A 16816-nucleotide genomic window follows, 5' to 3' on the forward strand; every position below is an offset into this window, starting at 1 on the left:
GCTGACTTCGTGGCAAAATTCACTCTTGTAGCGCAAAGCACCAAGGAGGAAACAAGTTCCCAAATCCCCCCAAAAAACTCTCGCCTCTGGAAGCTTTATGTGGATGAGTTATCCAACATCCATGGAGCCGGCGTGGGAATGGTGATGCAAACATTGGAAGGGTCTTTAATCAAACAAGCTCTGAAACTAGGATTCAAAGCAATCAACAATGAAGTGGACTATAAGGCCCTCATAGCCAGACTCAAAGTCATGAAGGAACTCAACGTAAATGATTTGGTAATTCATTGTGACTTAATGCTCATAGTTAATCAGGTCACAGGAGACTATACTGCTTATCACCCCTATCATGAGACTTTACCTAAACAAGGCTAAGACATTCCTCGAGAAGTTTGAAAAGTATGAGATCACATAAAGACCAAGATGAGAGAATAGTCATACTGACACACTTGCTAAATTAGCTTCAAATGTGGATAACTCAATTCGGCAAATAATTCCCTTCGAATACCTAGAAATCCTTAGTGTTCACGAAGTGGAACTTGAAGTAGTCGTTATCATCGATGCTCAAGAAAATTGGATGGATGAAATCATTGATTACATATGAGATGACAAATTCCCGGATGATTGCAACCTGGCTAGGAAATTAATTCAGAAGGCATCAAGGTACATGGTAATCCGCATAAAACTTTACCATTGCTCATATTCCGGACCTCATAGCTTATGTGTCGTGCCAGAAGTTGACTTGCAAATTCTAAGCCACATCTACTTCAGGTTTTGTGAAAATCATGATGGAAGAAGATCTTTAACCCAGAAAGTGATAAATGCAGGCTACTATTAGCCTACCATGCAACAAGATGAAATCAGCTGTGTCCAAAGCTGCGTAAAGTGCCAAAGGAACACTCTTATGAGACATTAACACGCAAAATAACTCAATACTCTAAAAGGTTCATGATCCTTCATGTAATGGGGCATCGACTTGGTTTGACCCTTTAAGAAAGCCACAGGGAATAGGCAATACTTGATAGTGGCAACATACTACTTCTCCAAGTAGATATAATCGGATTCTCTAACAAAAGTCATTGTCGCGGGTATGAAATTCATTGTCTGGAAAAACATTATATGTCGATTTGGGATTCCCCATAAGATATCGATAGACAACGGACTATAGTTTACTAGCTCTAAAGTCACGGATACCAATTCACCACCTCACTTCCATGCCCAGATATCCATAAGGAAACAAACAAACAAAAGCTTCAAACAAAACCATTTTGCAATGCTTAAAGAGTAGACTCGATGAAAAGAAAAGTAAATGGCCAGAAGAGCTATCGGAGTCCTGTGGGCTTATTGTACAACAGTCTGGAAAGCCACCAAGGAAACATTATTCCTTATGGCTTATGAAACCGAGGTTGTCATCCCAATTCAGGTCACAACTATGCCAAAATTGCATACTGAAGAACGGATAACCCTAGAGAATGCGGGGATCCTAAAGACAGATCTCAGCGCTCGAGTCCGACTAGCAACTTACCAGCAACAAATCCGATTATAGTACAACGAAGACGTTAAGCCCATGAGTCTACAAGCAGGAGACTTAGTCCTAAGAAAAGTCTTTGAAAACATTAAAGTCTTAGGAGAAGGTAAACTTGGGGCAAACTGGGAAAGTCCATACAAGGTCGCAAGAGTAGGAGGCAACAGAATCTACCACTTAGAGCACATGGATGGAACCCTAATCACTATGAAGTGGAACATTGCCAAGTTGAGGAAATACTATCCATAGATGCACTACACGAACTACACGTAATTTGATTCCCTCTTTAGGGTATGTAAGGGTCCACTCCGGATTCAATAGCAACGTAGCTGTCTGCCCGAATACAAGTCTATGGAAAACTCATCTCCCAACGCCCCACCATAGGCTTATTGTCAAAAGTGATCCTTGGTGTAATTTTTTACATCATATCATCTTTTCCTTAGAACAACACCAATGATTTGATTCTCCATCCCGAAGATATGTAAGCAATCATTTTCAGATTAAATCACGCCCCATTGTCAATCAATTTTACTTTGATCATGAATAAAGAAAATCTACACTGTTCTTTCTTTATTTTTCTGATGATGCAATGAGTATCCTCCTCGTTCAAAAACAGGGCCCAAACTTTGAAAATTTCGCACGAATGCAAGTCTAAAAAAGTTCAAAGTTACACTGTCAGAGGAGTCTCTTTTAGCCCAATCCGTCTGGAACTTAGTAGCTTAGGAGACTCGAACCATAATAAACGCAGTAACAATTGGCAGGCAACAAGTGCAAGCACATGGCACCATGACCCGAAAGTCCAATGCACTATCCGGCCTCCGAAAAGTTTATTTAACCAACAATATTGTGGGTTATTATATTCAAACCCGGGCTCTACGCCATTCGAGTGAATAGTCGAAAGGGTAATCCAAAACTCATTTGAGGGTGGCTCTGAAATTAGACCCTGAGTACGACTACTTCTATCCTGAAACAGCATGCAAGTTAAGTATGTTCTGCGACATCTAATGTTTACAAGTTCAAATGCGGTATTTGGACTAGGCAATCCCCATGAGGAATTTTATTCCAATGGAGTTGACTCCGATATGTGCAAACATTAAGACTCTTAACCCATAAACAGACAAAGCATTGAACATTTTTGCTAATTTATTCCCAGCATAATACTTCAGGAACGATGCAATCATCTCAAGTTCTATAAATGTTCGAATAAGCTTGGAACGAAGGGTTCCTCATGGGTTTAAATCCTTGCATTCCTGGTATTGGAGTAAGGTGGTACTCCGACTATCGCGATGAGAATCCTTTACAGTTGCAAAGTTTGAGAGGTAATGTTTCTCCAAATCAATATTACCAAGGGTTTTTTTTTTTCTTAATTTAAACTTTGTTCCGGGTCCACAAACTTATTCGCATTCTGCTCTGCGACTTATTCTGTTCTTTAAACTTCGTTTACTTTAGAAACATTTATTAGATTGAGAAGTTTTCATGAAGAAGATGTATAAGATCGGAAAGTCTTTACACAAACACATGTTTCTTATCAAAGTTACAAAGAAGATCAAACTAGTACAATAGTTTGAGGGAGACAAACCCTGACCCCTAGCGAAAGGGAAAATCCAGAGTCAAAATTAAATGTTGAACTGGAATCGTTGATTTAAGAGAGAATACCACCGTCAAGATAGTGGTAAGCTACACCTATATTGCTGCATACCACGCACAACACTACGTTGAGGACGAGTACTCAGATGGAGATCCGTCACCGCCTCCGTCCATAAGTAGAGGAAATGGAAAGAAATGGAGATGAATTCACAAGAACATCCCATTATCCTGAAGAAGCTGGACACCAGTACATATTCTACACAAGGTGTTTGGTGAGAAGAAGGTTGGTGATCGGGAATTTTCATGAATGTCGCATGGGTGAGTGTTTGAACAAAGGCCATCACCATCACCGTCAACAAGCATCAGATGACGAAGAAAACGGTGTTGAAAGACCATTTAGGGGGATCTTCACGCTTTTTGCATATCCTACCCTTCTATAAAGCACACATAGTGAGCTTTATGAAGGAATGAATATTATAGGATAAGTTGCAAGAAACGTGGAAAAGTATAGAGCAAGTTGCAGGAAGTATGGAGACATTTTTTAGAATGTATAGGGATTTACAGTAGGCAACACAATTTTTTAGGATCGAAGTTTTCTTTAGCGAAGGACTCAGAAGAAAATTAGGATTAAGCAAAGGAAAAACAAGCATCATGGCGAAACTAAGGAAGGATTGAAAAAAAAATTGTGATTTGAGAAAGCCATTGAAAGGCAAATCACCAAAAGATCTCACTGTTAAAGATGAAGAGTCGTGCACCTTAGGATCGACACGTACAAAGATCGAAGTTAATTAATAAAACGCTTGGAAGAAGCTAGTGCACAAAACATAGATGTTCGTCATCATTGCAATTGATTTTTTCATGATTCTGAAGATTATGTGATGGAAATCGAAGCGACTTGACTTCCCCACTTTAATGACAACTTACTCGCTTGCAAAGCATTTGAAGATTAAACGGTACGTAATCCAGCTTACTTCGAATGACATGGGCTTTAGGTGACAATCTATCAAGGGGAACAGGTTGCTTCTCAAACAGTTAGTTAGGGGCAATTGTGGGACCATGATTTTCTAGAATCAGAGTAAGGCTAATCTAAATGCTCCTACCTTAGAAGTCTAGTCATGGACTCACCAAATCCAGGTAGAGCTGTATTAAACGGAGTAGGGTGCCACCATCACTCTACTTTGGAGCACTATGTGGAGTCCTAATTCCATAAGACACACGATCTGATTCGGATATGGACATAATCAGATCGTATAAGTCTGAAAATCCCTAAAATCTAGGAATAGTTGTGCGCCGCAAGTAATCACAACTACTAAGAGGATGCAATATCTACTTACTAGATATCCTCTCGGGTTCTCTCTGCTCAGGATAAGGATTTTATCCTAAAAAGGTCCTTATCCCCATGGTATAAATACACCCACCTAGGTTTCATCTATGGTAACGCAATCTATACACTTCAAATCTCTTGCCCGCTGCTTGAGTCTAAAATCATTCACTAACTTATTCATTGGAGAGCCTTTGGTAGGACAACCCCCCCTCCCCCATTCCTAGGCTTACTCACAGTTGTTTATTGTTTTCCAGGTTGCTCAAGTTTGTACTTAACCACCGCTCATGGAGGTATGCTAATTTTGTTCCAACAATGAAGTAGGAAATCTACTTCCCAATAACATGTTCATAATATATCCATAATATTTTGAACAATGCTTATTATTAGCTACGCCCATTGAACTCGATTTTAATCTCACTTTGCCTTGTAACTCAAAAGTCGCCACTTTATTCCATGTGCCTAGAAAATTGCTCCACTTTGCCCCTGAAACTCAATTTTGATCCTATTTTCTCCTTGAAATTCAAAAGTCTGCACTTTACTCTATAAAGCTTAAAATTCACTCAATATTAACTTAATTATGTTCAAAAGCCATGAAATATGCTGACGTGAATTAAAAATGCATATGTGAACAAAAGAGGAATGTGTATTATGGTAAAATGGTGAACCAAAACCCAAAAGAAGGAGAATGACTTCTTGGCGTCTATCCTACCACTACCTACCCTATCTCGCCTGCACGAACTCCCTCACCTCTTCCTCACTATCAACCTAACCTCTCCCCTTCTTTCTTTCTTGAAGATTGATTTACTATCTGTGGAATTTGAGCAAACTCCATTAGGTGGGTTTGATTTGGGTGTATCAGGCTAATTAATTTCTTTTCTACATATGTTTCATGGGCAACTTTTGAGTTTCAGAGAGGAGAGAGAGAGAGTCCACAAGTCAAAGTGAAGCAAATATTGAATTTTAGGGAGTAAGGTTATGACTTTTGAGCTTTAGGAGGTAAAGTGAGATCAAAATTGAGTTCCAAGAGACATAGCTAAAAATAAGCATATGATAGTCCAATTTTACCAATCTACATTAGCAATTTTAATAGATATTTGATAGAAGACACGGAAAATGGTAAAGTGGAAGAATTTTGAGTTTCAGAAAATAAATAGGTGACTTTTGTGTTACAGGAGCCAAAATGGAATCAAGATTGAGATCTAAAGAGTGTGGCTAAAAATAGACCATCGAACAATGAGAAGTTGAAAAATGCTAATGTTTTGATCGCTGTAATAGACTGTTAATTTAGCCTTCTTTAACAATATATGTGTAAACAGCATTGAAATAGTCATCTCTCCATAAATTTGTTATATATGTAAATAGTATCATCTTAATCGATTTTAAAATTTGAGCAAGGCCAAAATTTACTAGTATAATCTAATGTTAATATCGAAATGTGTTGGAGCGGTGCCACGCAACTCTGTTTGAATTGTTTATTGACATTGTTTTCATTTTCTTTCGATTTCAAAGACTTTCTTTTTCTTGGTCAACTGATAATTCATTCATAAAAAAATGAGATTACAATAGAAAAAAGCTTCTTAATTCAATATAACCCAATTTTCAATAAGAACAAAATACAGGTGGTCTTCTCCAAAATCAAATATCAGCCTTCAAAAATTAATTCAACACTCAGCACTCAGCTTGTAATTATATTATCCATTTTACACCCAATATCGCCTCAAATGTAACTTTATTTTACATGAATTTGAATGGTTTACTTTCTTCTAATTTTTCACACTCCTCTCTCTCTTATACTTGACAATGGAGTAGTAAAAGAAAGCTTACATTCTACTGCATCTAAATTAAGTTATACTATGCCTTGCTTCCTCTAATAGCTTAGCTTGATGCCTAATCCATGTTTAAAAATTGACTGTGGGCTGCTTCTTAGAGGAAATTTAGTTGTTCCCATTCCCATAGAGGTTCTTCAAAACCTTCATTAATCTCCCAATTACTACTATTAATCCCTGCTGACGTCTCCAGGAGATCACCAAGCTCTCCGGAATGTGAATAAGTTTCGTCTGATGAGCTTGCTTTGTCCACCATTGTAGTCTTCAAAGAAGAAGTACTTGCTTCTGTAGAGTTACTAAATTTTTGTTGTGCCACTACTGGCTCCAATGGCCGTCTGTCAAATGCTCGAGCACTCCCAGATACAACGTACACTCGACACAAACTGAATTCATCCCTCAACTACAGTGAAAAAAGATAAATTTATTAAGCGTAATGGCTTCTGATGATAATTTTGAACCGGAACCTCGAGTGCAGAAGTGAATGCTTATAACCAACTGAACTATAGCGGGTTGTCAATACAATTATTATATATACATACCTTGGGTGTACTAGTGCTAGCACTAGCACTAGTGTTAGTTAAGTTGTCTACTTCAATGGCTCTATACACATTCATCTTCCATTTGGTTTTTCTTCCAGTTGGAGCTTTGTCTTTATAGAAAACCATGGTTTTCTTCACTCCAATCACCTTGTTATCTGAGGAGTAAACATAGCCAGGTGACCCGGTGGCCTTCCAGTACCCAGAGGCAGTAGTCCTGTTGGGCCTCCCTCCTTGAGCTTCTCGTTGTTGCCTCGGTGTAAAGAAAAACCATTGCTCTCTGTCTCCATTGCACAACTCCCCCGAAAACTCTGCAACATGTATAGAACAAACTTATTTGCACAAGCAGAAGTACATGGTGTAACTGAACAAGCTAACATTATAAGTACGTCATATTGGATTGGATTTCGTATGTTAGAATCTACAGATTAAATGGAAGAGAATGTACTTGGAAGGTCCCATGGCTCTTTGCTGTAAACGTCTATAACCGGGATTACGCGACGAGTATCTACTTGCTTCCCTTCGAGCTTGTTGTGCAGGTAGAAGGAGATCAGTTCTTCTTCTGTTGGGTAGAAGCGATAACCTGGTGGTAGCTCCTCCATGTTTTTTGTGTTGTTTCTGTACGTGTATATTTGAGTTTGGTGTCTCTGTGTTTGGTAAGGAAGCCATTTATATAGATGGAGAGGTACAAATAGAAAATGATGAGGAGAAAGAGATTCCGAGTTAAATTGGAAAAATGGGAAGATTTGGGTTTTGGTTGAAACTTCCACGCGTTTTTTTTTTTTTTTTTTGTTTTAAATGTTTATTCCTTTTTATATAATGCAGACATGATCACTCGTCTAATTAAACCTCCTTTTGAACAAGTCAGCTAAGCTATTCACTTTCTTGCCACATCAAGCTCTATCTCTAACGTGAAAAGAAAACACTCGTACAGGTCCAATTCTCTTGTGGGTTTGTGGTCCATATGACGTAACGTTTCCAGCATGATGATCACCAATTTTATATCAATTGCAATTTGTAGAATGGAAGTTAATCTTGACATCCGTGGTTTTATGGAAACCAACAGGTGACCTGAGTTTTAGTGGAGTTATTCAAAATTTTCTTTAATATTATGTATCACTGCATGATATGTAGCATTGAACGCACACCTGAATTAATCATCAAATAATATAATCATGGTTCTATTATTTAAGTTTAGATTTACTCTCGACTTCTATCCTGAAGAAAAAGAGAAAATCTAACCTCTAATTGAGACAAGGAGGTAGACAAAATTGAAAATTATTATCGAAATAATTAATTATTAAAAAGTCATTTACAATATTTCTCTTCACTTATTAGTAGACGGTCGTAGGTTCAATTTCTGTAAATGTCGAGGTTGATATTAAATTATTATGACTAACTAATCCTATAATTCAGCTCAAATCCCTAATTTTTAATGTATTTATATCGTTATATTAATATAATATATTGAACTTAAATTTAAAATTGTCTTAACTTATTTGCATACAAATAAGAAAACATTAAACTTGTAATTGATGAGATTGTCTCTCTCTCTCTCTCTCTCTCTCTCTCTCTATAAGTTTGATTTTCTCCTGCGACTTTCTCTGTTGTCTCTCTCTGTCTCTCTACTCTTTTTATTTATTCTTAACAAGTTATAGGCACGATGAAACTTTTGATTTCAACATAATAATAAACCGACAAGACAATGATATGAATACTGCAACAAAATTTACATGTTATACAAGAGCATGATTGTATATGCTTGAACTACAACAACATTCTTTTAAGTTTCTCAAACAGGCTTATCGGATGGGCACTCTTTTTATTTTATTCTTAACAATAAAGAGTTAATCAATATGTTCTTGAAGTGTTTTTTTTTTTTTTTTTTTTAAATAATTTTTTTTTATCTAAAATATGTAGTTGTAATAGTATTTTTCCTAATTCAAAGAAGCAACAAAAGGGAAAAAAGAACAAAGGGGCATAGTTCAGGTAAAGAGTTAAGAATTTTCTTTATTGAAGCAACATATCTTGAGGAAGAACTACATATGGAACAACTGAAATGTGTCATTTCTAAAGGTGATGAGCATATGGTATGCAAACTTCAACCTTCCATTTATGGCCTCAAACTAGCATCCCAAAGTTGGAATATGAGATTTTTGACAAAGTCATATGGGAATATGATTTCGAACAGACTTCAGACGAACTATGCGTTTACAAGAAACAAATTGCGGACTCATTCACTTTCCTGGTGTTATATTTTGGCAACATATTTTGATAGAAAGAATAAATCTATTCTTATAGAAGTAAAAGCTTGTCAAAATATGTTCTCCTTGATGAACATGGGAAAGGCCTTGTATATTCTTGGTATGTACAAGTTCAATTACATAGATAAGATGCTAAAACTGTTTAGCATGCAAGATTCGAAAATGTGCTTCCTTCCTCTTCGATATAGCATTTTTCTCACCAAGGACATCGGTCCTAAGCCACCATGTGCGAAACTACTTGAGATGAGAAAATTATCACAAGCAGGTTGTGTGATGTCTTATGTATCACTACTACAAAAAACACTTTGTGCGACGAAATATGTTTTGTTGTGCAGAGTAAGATTTCATCACTCAAAACCTTGTGCTACGAAATTTTTGTCACGCATGGTTCGTCGAGCAAAGTTTTTGATTTTTGATTTTTTGATTTAATATCTTGCGCAACGAAATTTTTGGTAGCGCAAGATTTTGCACGGAAAAAGTTTTTGGTTTTTATTTTTTTATTAATTAAGTTGACTTTTGTTTTATTATTTCTATTATTTAATTTAATTATAGTAGTTATTTGCACGACAAAATGTTTGGTAGGGCAAGATTTTTTGAATTTTTAATTTTTGAATTTAATTTAATTGTATGGCTGTATTTTTTTTAATTACTTTAATTTAAATTGACATATTCAAAATAAAATTACATATGAAAAATAGTGATCAAATTATCCATAATATACATTTTATTAAAAATGTACATATAAATTAAATAATAAAATCCTAAGACAAGTCTATTGTGGTGGTGGTGGTGGGGGAAATGGTTCGATAGCAATATAATCCTCAACTCCTCAACTTTCACTGTCAAAGTCCCGACAATTCCCTACACCTAAAAAAAAAAAAAAAAACATGGTCAAATTGTTACATCCCACATCGCCAAGGGGAGTGGACCTTGTAAGCCTTATATTTATATTCCTATCTCTACCTAGCACGAGGCATTTTGGGAGCTCACAGGCTTCGGGTTCCGTAAGAACTCCAAAGTTAAGCGAGTTTGCACGAGAGCAATCCTAGGATGGGTACCCCACTGGGAAGTTTTCGTGTGAGTTCCCAGAAACAAAACCGTGAGGGCGTGGTCGGGGCCCAAAGCGGACAATATCGTGCTACGGTGGAGTCGAGCCTGGTATGTGGTGGGGGCCCGGGCTGGGATGTGATAATTTAGTATTAAAACCACTCTGCCATGTGGTGTAGGTGTGCCGACGAGGATGTCGGGCCCCTAAGGGAGGTGGATTGTTACATCCCACATCGCCAAAGGGAGTGGATCCTGTAAGCCTTATATCTATGTATATTCCCATCTCTACCTAGCACAAGGCCTTTTGGGAGCTCATTGGATTCGGGTTCCGTAGGAACTCCGAAGTTAAGCGAGTTCATGCGAGAGCAATCCTAGGATGGGTGACCCACTGGGAAGTTCTCGTGTGAGTTCCCAGAAACAAAACCGTGAGGGCGTGGTCGGGGCCCAAAGCGGACAATATCGTGCTACAGTGGAGTCGAGCCCGGGATGTGGTGGGGGCCCGAGCCGTGATGTGACACAAATAACCAAAAAAAAACAGCATAAAATAATACCAAAAAATGGGCATAACCTCCCCTACAATCGGCATACCCCAAACTCCACCCCTTACCTTATATCTGACCCCAAACCCAAAATTAACTCCAAAAACATATATTAATGAAAAATAAATTCAAATTTAGAGAGAAAATACCTTTGGGAAGATTGAGAGTGAGTGAGAGATAGGGAGAGAGAGGAGAGAGTGTGAGAGAGTGAGTGAGAGTGAGAGATAAAGAGAGATGGGAGATTGAATGTGAGAGAGGGGGTCGGATTTGGAGACAAGGAAAGAGAGGAGAGGTAACAAAACTAGAGAGATACATTGATAAAATTGTGGAGGAGTTATTTTGGTTTTAAAAAGCGTATCACTTTGCACGACGAAGGATACGATTTTGCGTGACGAAAGATTGGTCGTGCAAAGTCTTAAAAAAAAATTTATAAAAAAAATTCCCGCACCCCATTTTTGGTGCCCACCCAATTTTTTAGGGTTTTGAGCGACGAAACAATTGTTCATCGCGCAAAACTTTGTGTGACAAAATATTTGTCGTGCAAAACTTTGTGTGACGAAAGATTGATCGTGCAAAGTTTTAAAAAAAATTAAAAATTAAATTTCCCACGTCCCATTTTCGACACCCGCCCAAATTTAACAATTTTGCGTGACGAAATATTGGTTCGTCGTGCAAAATTTATAAAAATAAATTTTATTAGACAATTTAAATATAAAATAAAATAAATAGGGTTTATGCGACGAAATTTTAGTATTCATTGTACAAAGTTTTTAAAAAGTAATAAAAAAGAAAATAATTTTATTTTAAAATTTAAAATATAAATAAAATAAAATAAATAGGGTTTAGGGGATGAAATGTTGATTTGTCTCACAAATAAAATAATTTAGGTTAACAATATAAAATATAAAATTAAATAAAAATAAAATAAATAGGGTTTAGGCGACGAAATGTTGATTCGTCACACAAAGAAAATAATTTAGGTTAACAATATAAAATATAAAATTAAATAAATATGGTTTAGGCGACGAAATATTAATTTTTATCATGGAAAAGTTAAAAATAAAAAATAAAAACTATGATAATAATTTATTTTACAATTTAAACTATAAAATTAAATAAAAAAAGAAAATAAATTGGGTTTAGGTGACGAAATATTTGGATTTCATTTTTAAAAAATAATTTTTATTTTTTTAATCATATTGCGTGACGAAGTTTAAAATTTTGTCGCACAATGGGATTTTTTTACTAGTGTCTGCCATGCTATGTATAAAACCTGATATTTGCTTTGCCATCGGGATAATGATTAGGCAGTCCTTAAGTATTTAAGAAGTACTAAGGATATGATGTTTATGAAAAAAGCGTTGAAGGGGTGGTGTTTGTGAAAGACAACACTAAGTCCAATTACATGAAATCTACAAAGTGCAGGTCAATATAAGGGTGTGTCTTCATTTTGGATGAAGAAGATGTGAGTTGGAGAAGCAATATGAAGAAGTGCATAATGCTCTCGAACTTGAGAAATAGAATATAATTCTACTTTAAATGATAATCAAGAGGTTGTTTTAGGTAAAAAAGCAACTTGAGGAATAGAATATAATTCTACTTTAAATGCTAATCAAGAGGTTGTTTTAGATATAAAAAAGTTCATCATTGAACTTGTAGATGTTCCTACCATTGAATCATAAATACCATTATTAGGTGATTATAATGGGGTATTTGCTCAAGCAAAGGAACTATGGTTTCATGAGTCATCCAAACAAAATCGAAAAGCGCTGTCACAAGATTAGAGAATCTGTGAAGAAGAAGAATGAGGTTCAAGTTTAAAGGGTACGCTGCAGAAAAACGTAGCGAACCCAATCACTAGCGCGATGACACATAAGCAACTTGTTTGACATCTAAATAGCTTTGGTGTGCACCATTATGATAATTGGCTTTAGTGCAAATGAGAGAGTACTGAAGTTGTGCTCTAAAAGCCAATTTCGTTATATTGGATATTATATAGCGACTTCATTTTAATTGAATAATAATTTAGTATGAGTTTGACTTGATATTATAGAGATAATATACTATGAATGAGTCCATAAGAATTAAGATATGGAAGCAATGTCCTAAACCATGTTAGGGCAGGCAGACTTGTATTCCATCATAATCTAGTCCTTAATCTAAGTTTTGTAGCCATTTGGAAAGTCAACTGGACATTGACTATCTAGAAAGGCAAGTGTATAATGCATTAAGGTTAACATGGTCTCGTGCTATGCGTTTTGGACACATGGGGGATATATAAGTGCTTGTCTATTGAACAAGTTCACTGAACATTGACTTACCAAGAAGCTTAAACATATGGATGCTTACTACACGTTAATCATTACAAAGCTTTGGTTGCAGTATGCAAATATTTCTTAGGCCTGAGGCATCTCAGATATCTTGTGCTTATATATATGAACTTTAACTTCACCTCAAAGTCCTCACTAACTTGTAGGACCCGAGGTATAGTGTGTTGCTTGAGTTTATATGTATGAGTATGAAGATATATGAATGCGCAATAATGAATATATAATGTTCTGAAAATTTTTCAATATAAGGTTCTAAGAGCTTACACACTTATGTTAGTACTAAAGACGTTACGAGGATGATGACAAGATATAATTAATTATTAATTAATCGAATTAATCGTTGGGCCTATTAAACATGTTTTAATTAAAATAATGTTTGAGCTTTATTCAAGTAAAAGGGGACCCGCATGCCCAAAGGGGACCAAGTCACAAGCCTTAGTGGGCAAGTGAAAAGGGGTAGAGGCATGGGATAAAACCCATGGCGTCAAAGGCTTATAGAGGTGCGGCAAGGGGGGTGTATATATACACTATCTGTTTTCTCATACGTCCTTAATGCGAATGCAATCAGTTTTTGTTCCTCGGAGAAAAGAGAAAAAATCCTAGCTGAAAATTCTCTACAGTGTGTCGCCCAATGTTATTGTTCCAAGTGGATGATCTTGCTAGCACAATTGAATTCCTCACTCCATCATCCATTGTTGGTGTATCAATGTGAATATTCTTAAAGATTCAACACTTGCGAAGCTTTTTGGTGATCAATCATGAAGAGAAAGACATATATTTCATTTGCTAACTTTCTTCATGTAATAGTTCCTATGTTACTTTTTAACTAGTTTAGAAATAAGATCCGTTGAGGATTCTCTATGTAAATTTCTATCATCATTCAAAAACAAATAAAATTGATAATTTCTGGTATCAAAATCGAGATCCCTCCCTTGAAGTTTGATTGTACATTGTAATTGTAAACACATGCACACATACTATCAACCCCATCATAAGAGTAATTCCTTTGGATGAATAGTACAAGGGGCTTGTTAGATCTCTATGTAAGACTCATTTTTAAGAAACAACAAAATTTAAAATCTCTTAATTATTTGACCATCACCATGAGCATTTCATTGTTTTATAGAAACACATCATGTTTGTTTATTATGGTGTTATATATAGTTAGATAATAAGTCTTGATTTATCTAATCATGTTTGAAGTTAGATCGGATCAGATGCAAAAAAAAAAAAAATAATAAAATAAAACCTCATTTCGATTTAAGAATTTAAAAAGACAACTATCAATTTACAAGTAAGAATTGGAAGGCCCTAACTGTCAGGGTAATCAACCACTTACAATCTCTTTAAACTATTGACTACACAGTAAGTATACGAAAAACATTTTTTTCTTCAAAAGATAAGTAAGCACGATGAAAAGAAAAAGACAAGTACCACAGAACATCAACATCTTCTATGTAGGATTAAACCGAAAGCGACATGCATAAAACTGACAAACTTAGTATCAACTTTTCAAGCCTCATTAGCGGCCATAGACTCATTCTTTTCCAATATCTCATGTGATTATAATGAGTAAACAAACTGTCAGGTATCCAAGACTTAGTCTTGTAGGCCACTGAAGGGGACATAAATCTAAAACGGGAACTTAACAGTGGTATCTTGTATTCCATTAAATCTAATCTTTGCACGCGTTCGTGACTTGGGAAACAAATTCTTTCGTTTACCTCTTCATACCCGCGTTCAAGTTTTGTTGTACCGGCGTTCAAGTTTTGTTGTACCCGCGTTCAAGTTTTGTGGTCGCCCAACTTGCATGCATGGGGTCTTCTGGTCTTGTCCAATATATATTCGTCCTTTGATGTGTCACAAAAGTTAAAATGGATGACGGACAAATCACAAATAGTGAGGGCCTCAAAGACTGCCTTTGACACTGCAACGTCATGGTGGGGGTGACTATGAAGACAAACATAATTGTGTTTTGGATATTCTGCGTTCTATATGGAATTTTAAAATCAACTACGAAGTTTTTGACATCAACATAGACCTTACATTAAGATCATCTCTAATGGTTGGGCTAAAAGTCAAATATTTTAACCCGAAAAATTTAGCTTTTAGCCCAGAAACAGCTTTTCTGCTCCAACCGTTCTAGCCTAAAATTTTAGCCCGGGATTATTAAAGAATGAACTTAGGCTATTTTTTTTTGGTAAATTAATTTAAAAAAAAAAAATAAATATGTAAACTATCGTAAATTAATTTTTTGAACATTTTAATCCAAAAAAATTTAAATTCCGATAAGTATTGGGTGGAGTCCACTCCAATTTCTGGGCTAAATTTTGGGGGGAATTTGGCCTTGGTTTAGCATTTAGCCCAAATTTTCCTCTTGGGTTGGAGTGGGTTTGAGGGGAAATTTTGGGGGGTAATTTGGCTTTTAGCCCACCATTCGAGTTGGTCTAAGAAAATTATTTGGTCATATTATTGTTAAGGTGGGGAAGAAAAATAATAAAAAATAAGAAATGGTACAACCAGAGCTATTATGGGTGTGCGTAAATACCATCTAAACTAAAACTATTTTAAATTTATCTCCTAAACTCATGTTTTAGATTAAACTAGAAAATGTGCCCACGCTTTGCTGCGGGCGTTAAGGCCTCGTTTGACAACTCGAACTGTACTGACTATTTTAGTCGGATAGTATAATCTGCCACCGGATAGTAATGACTAATTTAATCGGACGTTTGATGTAGTATCGAATTAAAAACTAACTGTTTTGTCCTGTGTTGCTACTATACCGGATAAGAAGTCTTCCAAATTGTTGTTATTATATTATTTTGTTGAATGATTACAAAATTGGGGATGTAGAAAAGCCCTCACAACCACCAATTTTTTTCCAGATAGGCATGCCGACTCCAACATTTGGGAGGAAACTGATTAGAAATTACAATCCAACAAGCAGCAAGCCAATCCAACAACCACCAATTTGTTCTTTTCTTTTTTCCAAATTCAAAGTTTCATTTCACACAAATTTATCCTAATGCGAGAAATCATAAAACCCAGACAGCAACAAAAACAAAAGCTGCTGATTATAGAGGAGAAATCACAACAAAACTAGACTCCACAGTCCAAAGGCTAATTGAGAAAATCGCGGCAAATGGTAAACCTAATTTAAATTCAAACTTAAATTATACAATCAATTAACAAAATCTGAGAAAGCATAATACTGTTAACTAGATTGGAGACACAAAACAAGGAAGAAAAGATTCTAATCGGCCAAAAAAAATGATAGATTGAGGCTGGAGAACGAGAGAGAGGGAGGGAGAAAGAAAGAGAAGATAATAGAGCTTAGGTTGGAGAAGAAGATGATGAACCGACATTCCGGTTCGTCAAGGAGCAAATGCGCGAAGAGGGACGAGAACATAAGCGTCCTTTTGGTTTAGCTCCCCCGGACTAATTATACGTAGCTTTTGGGGGGATTAAGATGCGGGTGTCAACCGCACTATTTTGGGCTGACCGGATAGTTAAGCGGGCGACTATTTAAGACGTGAGTGCACCATTCCGTATTATTAGTCTTATCCAATACTTAATGCGGTGTGCCAAACGAGGACTGAATGTATTATCCACGACATGCGTGACTAATTTCCACACAAAGTAACTAAAAAATATGGTGTAATGCCTAAGAACCAATGAAGTGAAACTTGGCTTTTTATGCATGGATATGCACGCAATAAGAAACCATTCATTTGTAGATCATAATCAATATTATACTCTTTGTTTCAAGTAATCAGCCTACTACATGAGGGAACACAGAAAAGGGAAAGTAGAAAAATAGAAGACATAATACTTGAGCATA

The 16816-nt window shown here is 36.1% G+C and overlaps 1 protein-coding gene across 1 annotated transcript; it reads right to left on the reverse strand.

Annotated features, from left to right (window-relative positions):
• Positions 1–5990: 5990 nt before the first annotated feature.
• On the reverse strand, positions 5991–7458 carry LOC137716401 (NAC domain-containing protein 90-like). The gene is made up of 3 exons (XM_068455849.2): positions 7244–7458; positions 6799–7106; positions 5991–6659 (listed from the first exon to the last, which is right to left on the reverse strand). Exons 1-3 carry the CDS (start codon positions 7395–7397, stop codon positions 6357–6359), a joined length of 765 nt encoding a protein of 254 aa, XP_068311950.1. The 5' UTR covers positions 7398–7458; the 3' UTR covers positions 5991–6356.
• Between the last annotated feature and the right edge of the window lie 9358 nt (positions 7459–16816).

The sequence above is a fragment of the Pyrus communis genome, chromosome 3, assembly GCF_041283825.1.
Source record: "Pyrus communis isolate YQ-2024b chromosome 3, ASM4128382v1, whole genome shotgun sequence".
Taxonomy (NCBI): Eukaryota; Viridiplantae; Streptophyta; class Magnoliopsida; order Rosales; family Rosaceae; genus Pyrus; species Pyrus communis.

Coding starts and splice junctions, on each gene's coding strand:
- LOC137716401 (XM_068455849.2), bottom strand. CDS start 7,397: ATGGAGGAGCTACCACCAGGTTATCGCTTCTACCCAACAGAAGAAGAA. Junction 7,107..7,243: donor AGAGCCATGGGACCTTCCAA/GTACATTCTCTT, acceptor TACATGTTGCAG/AGTTTTCGGGGGAGTTGTGC. Junction 6,660..6,798: donor CTAGCACTAGTACACCCAAG/GTATGTATATAT, acceptor TTTTCACTGTAG/TTGAGGGATGAATTCAGTTT.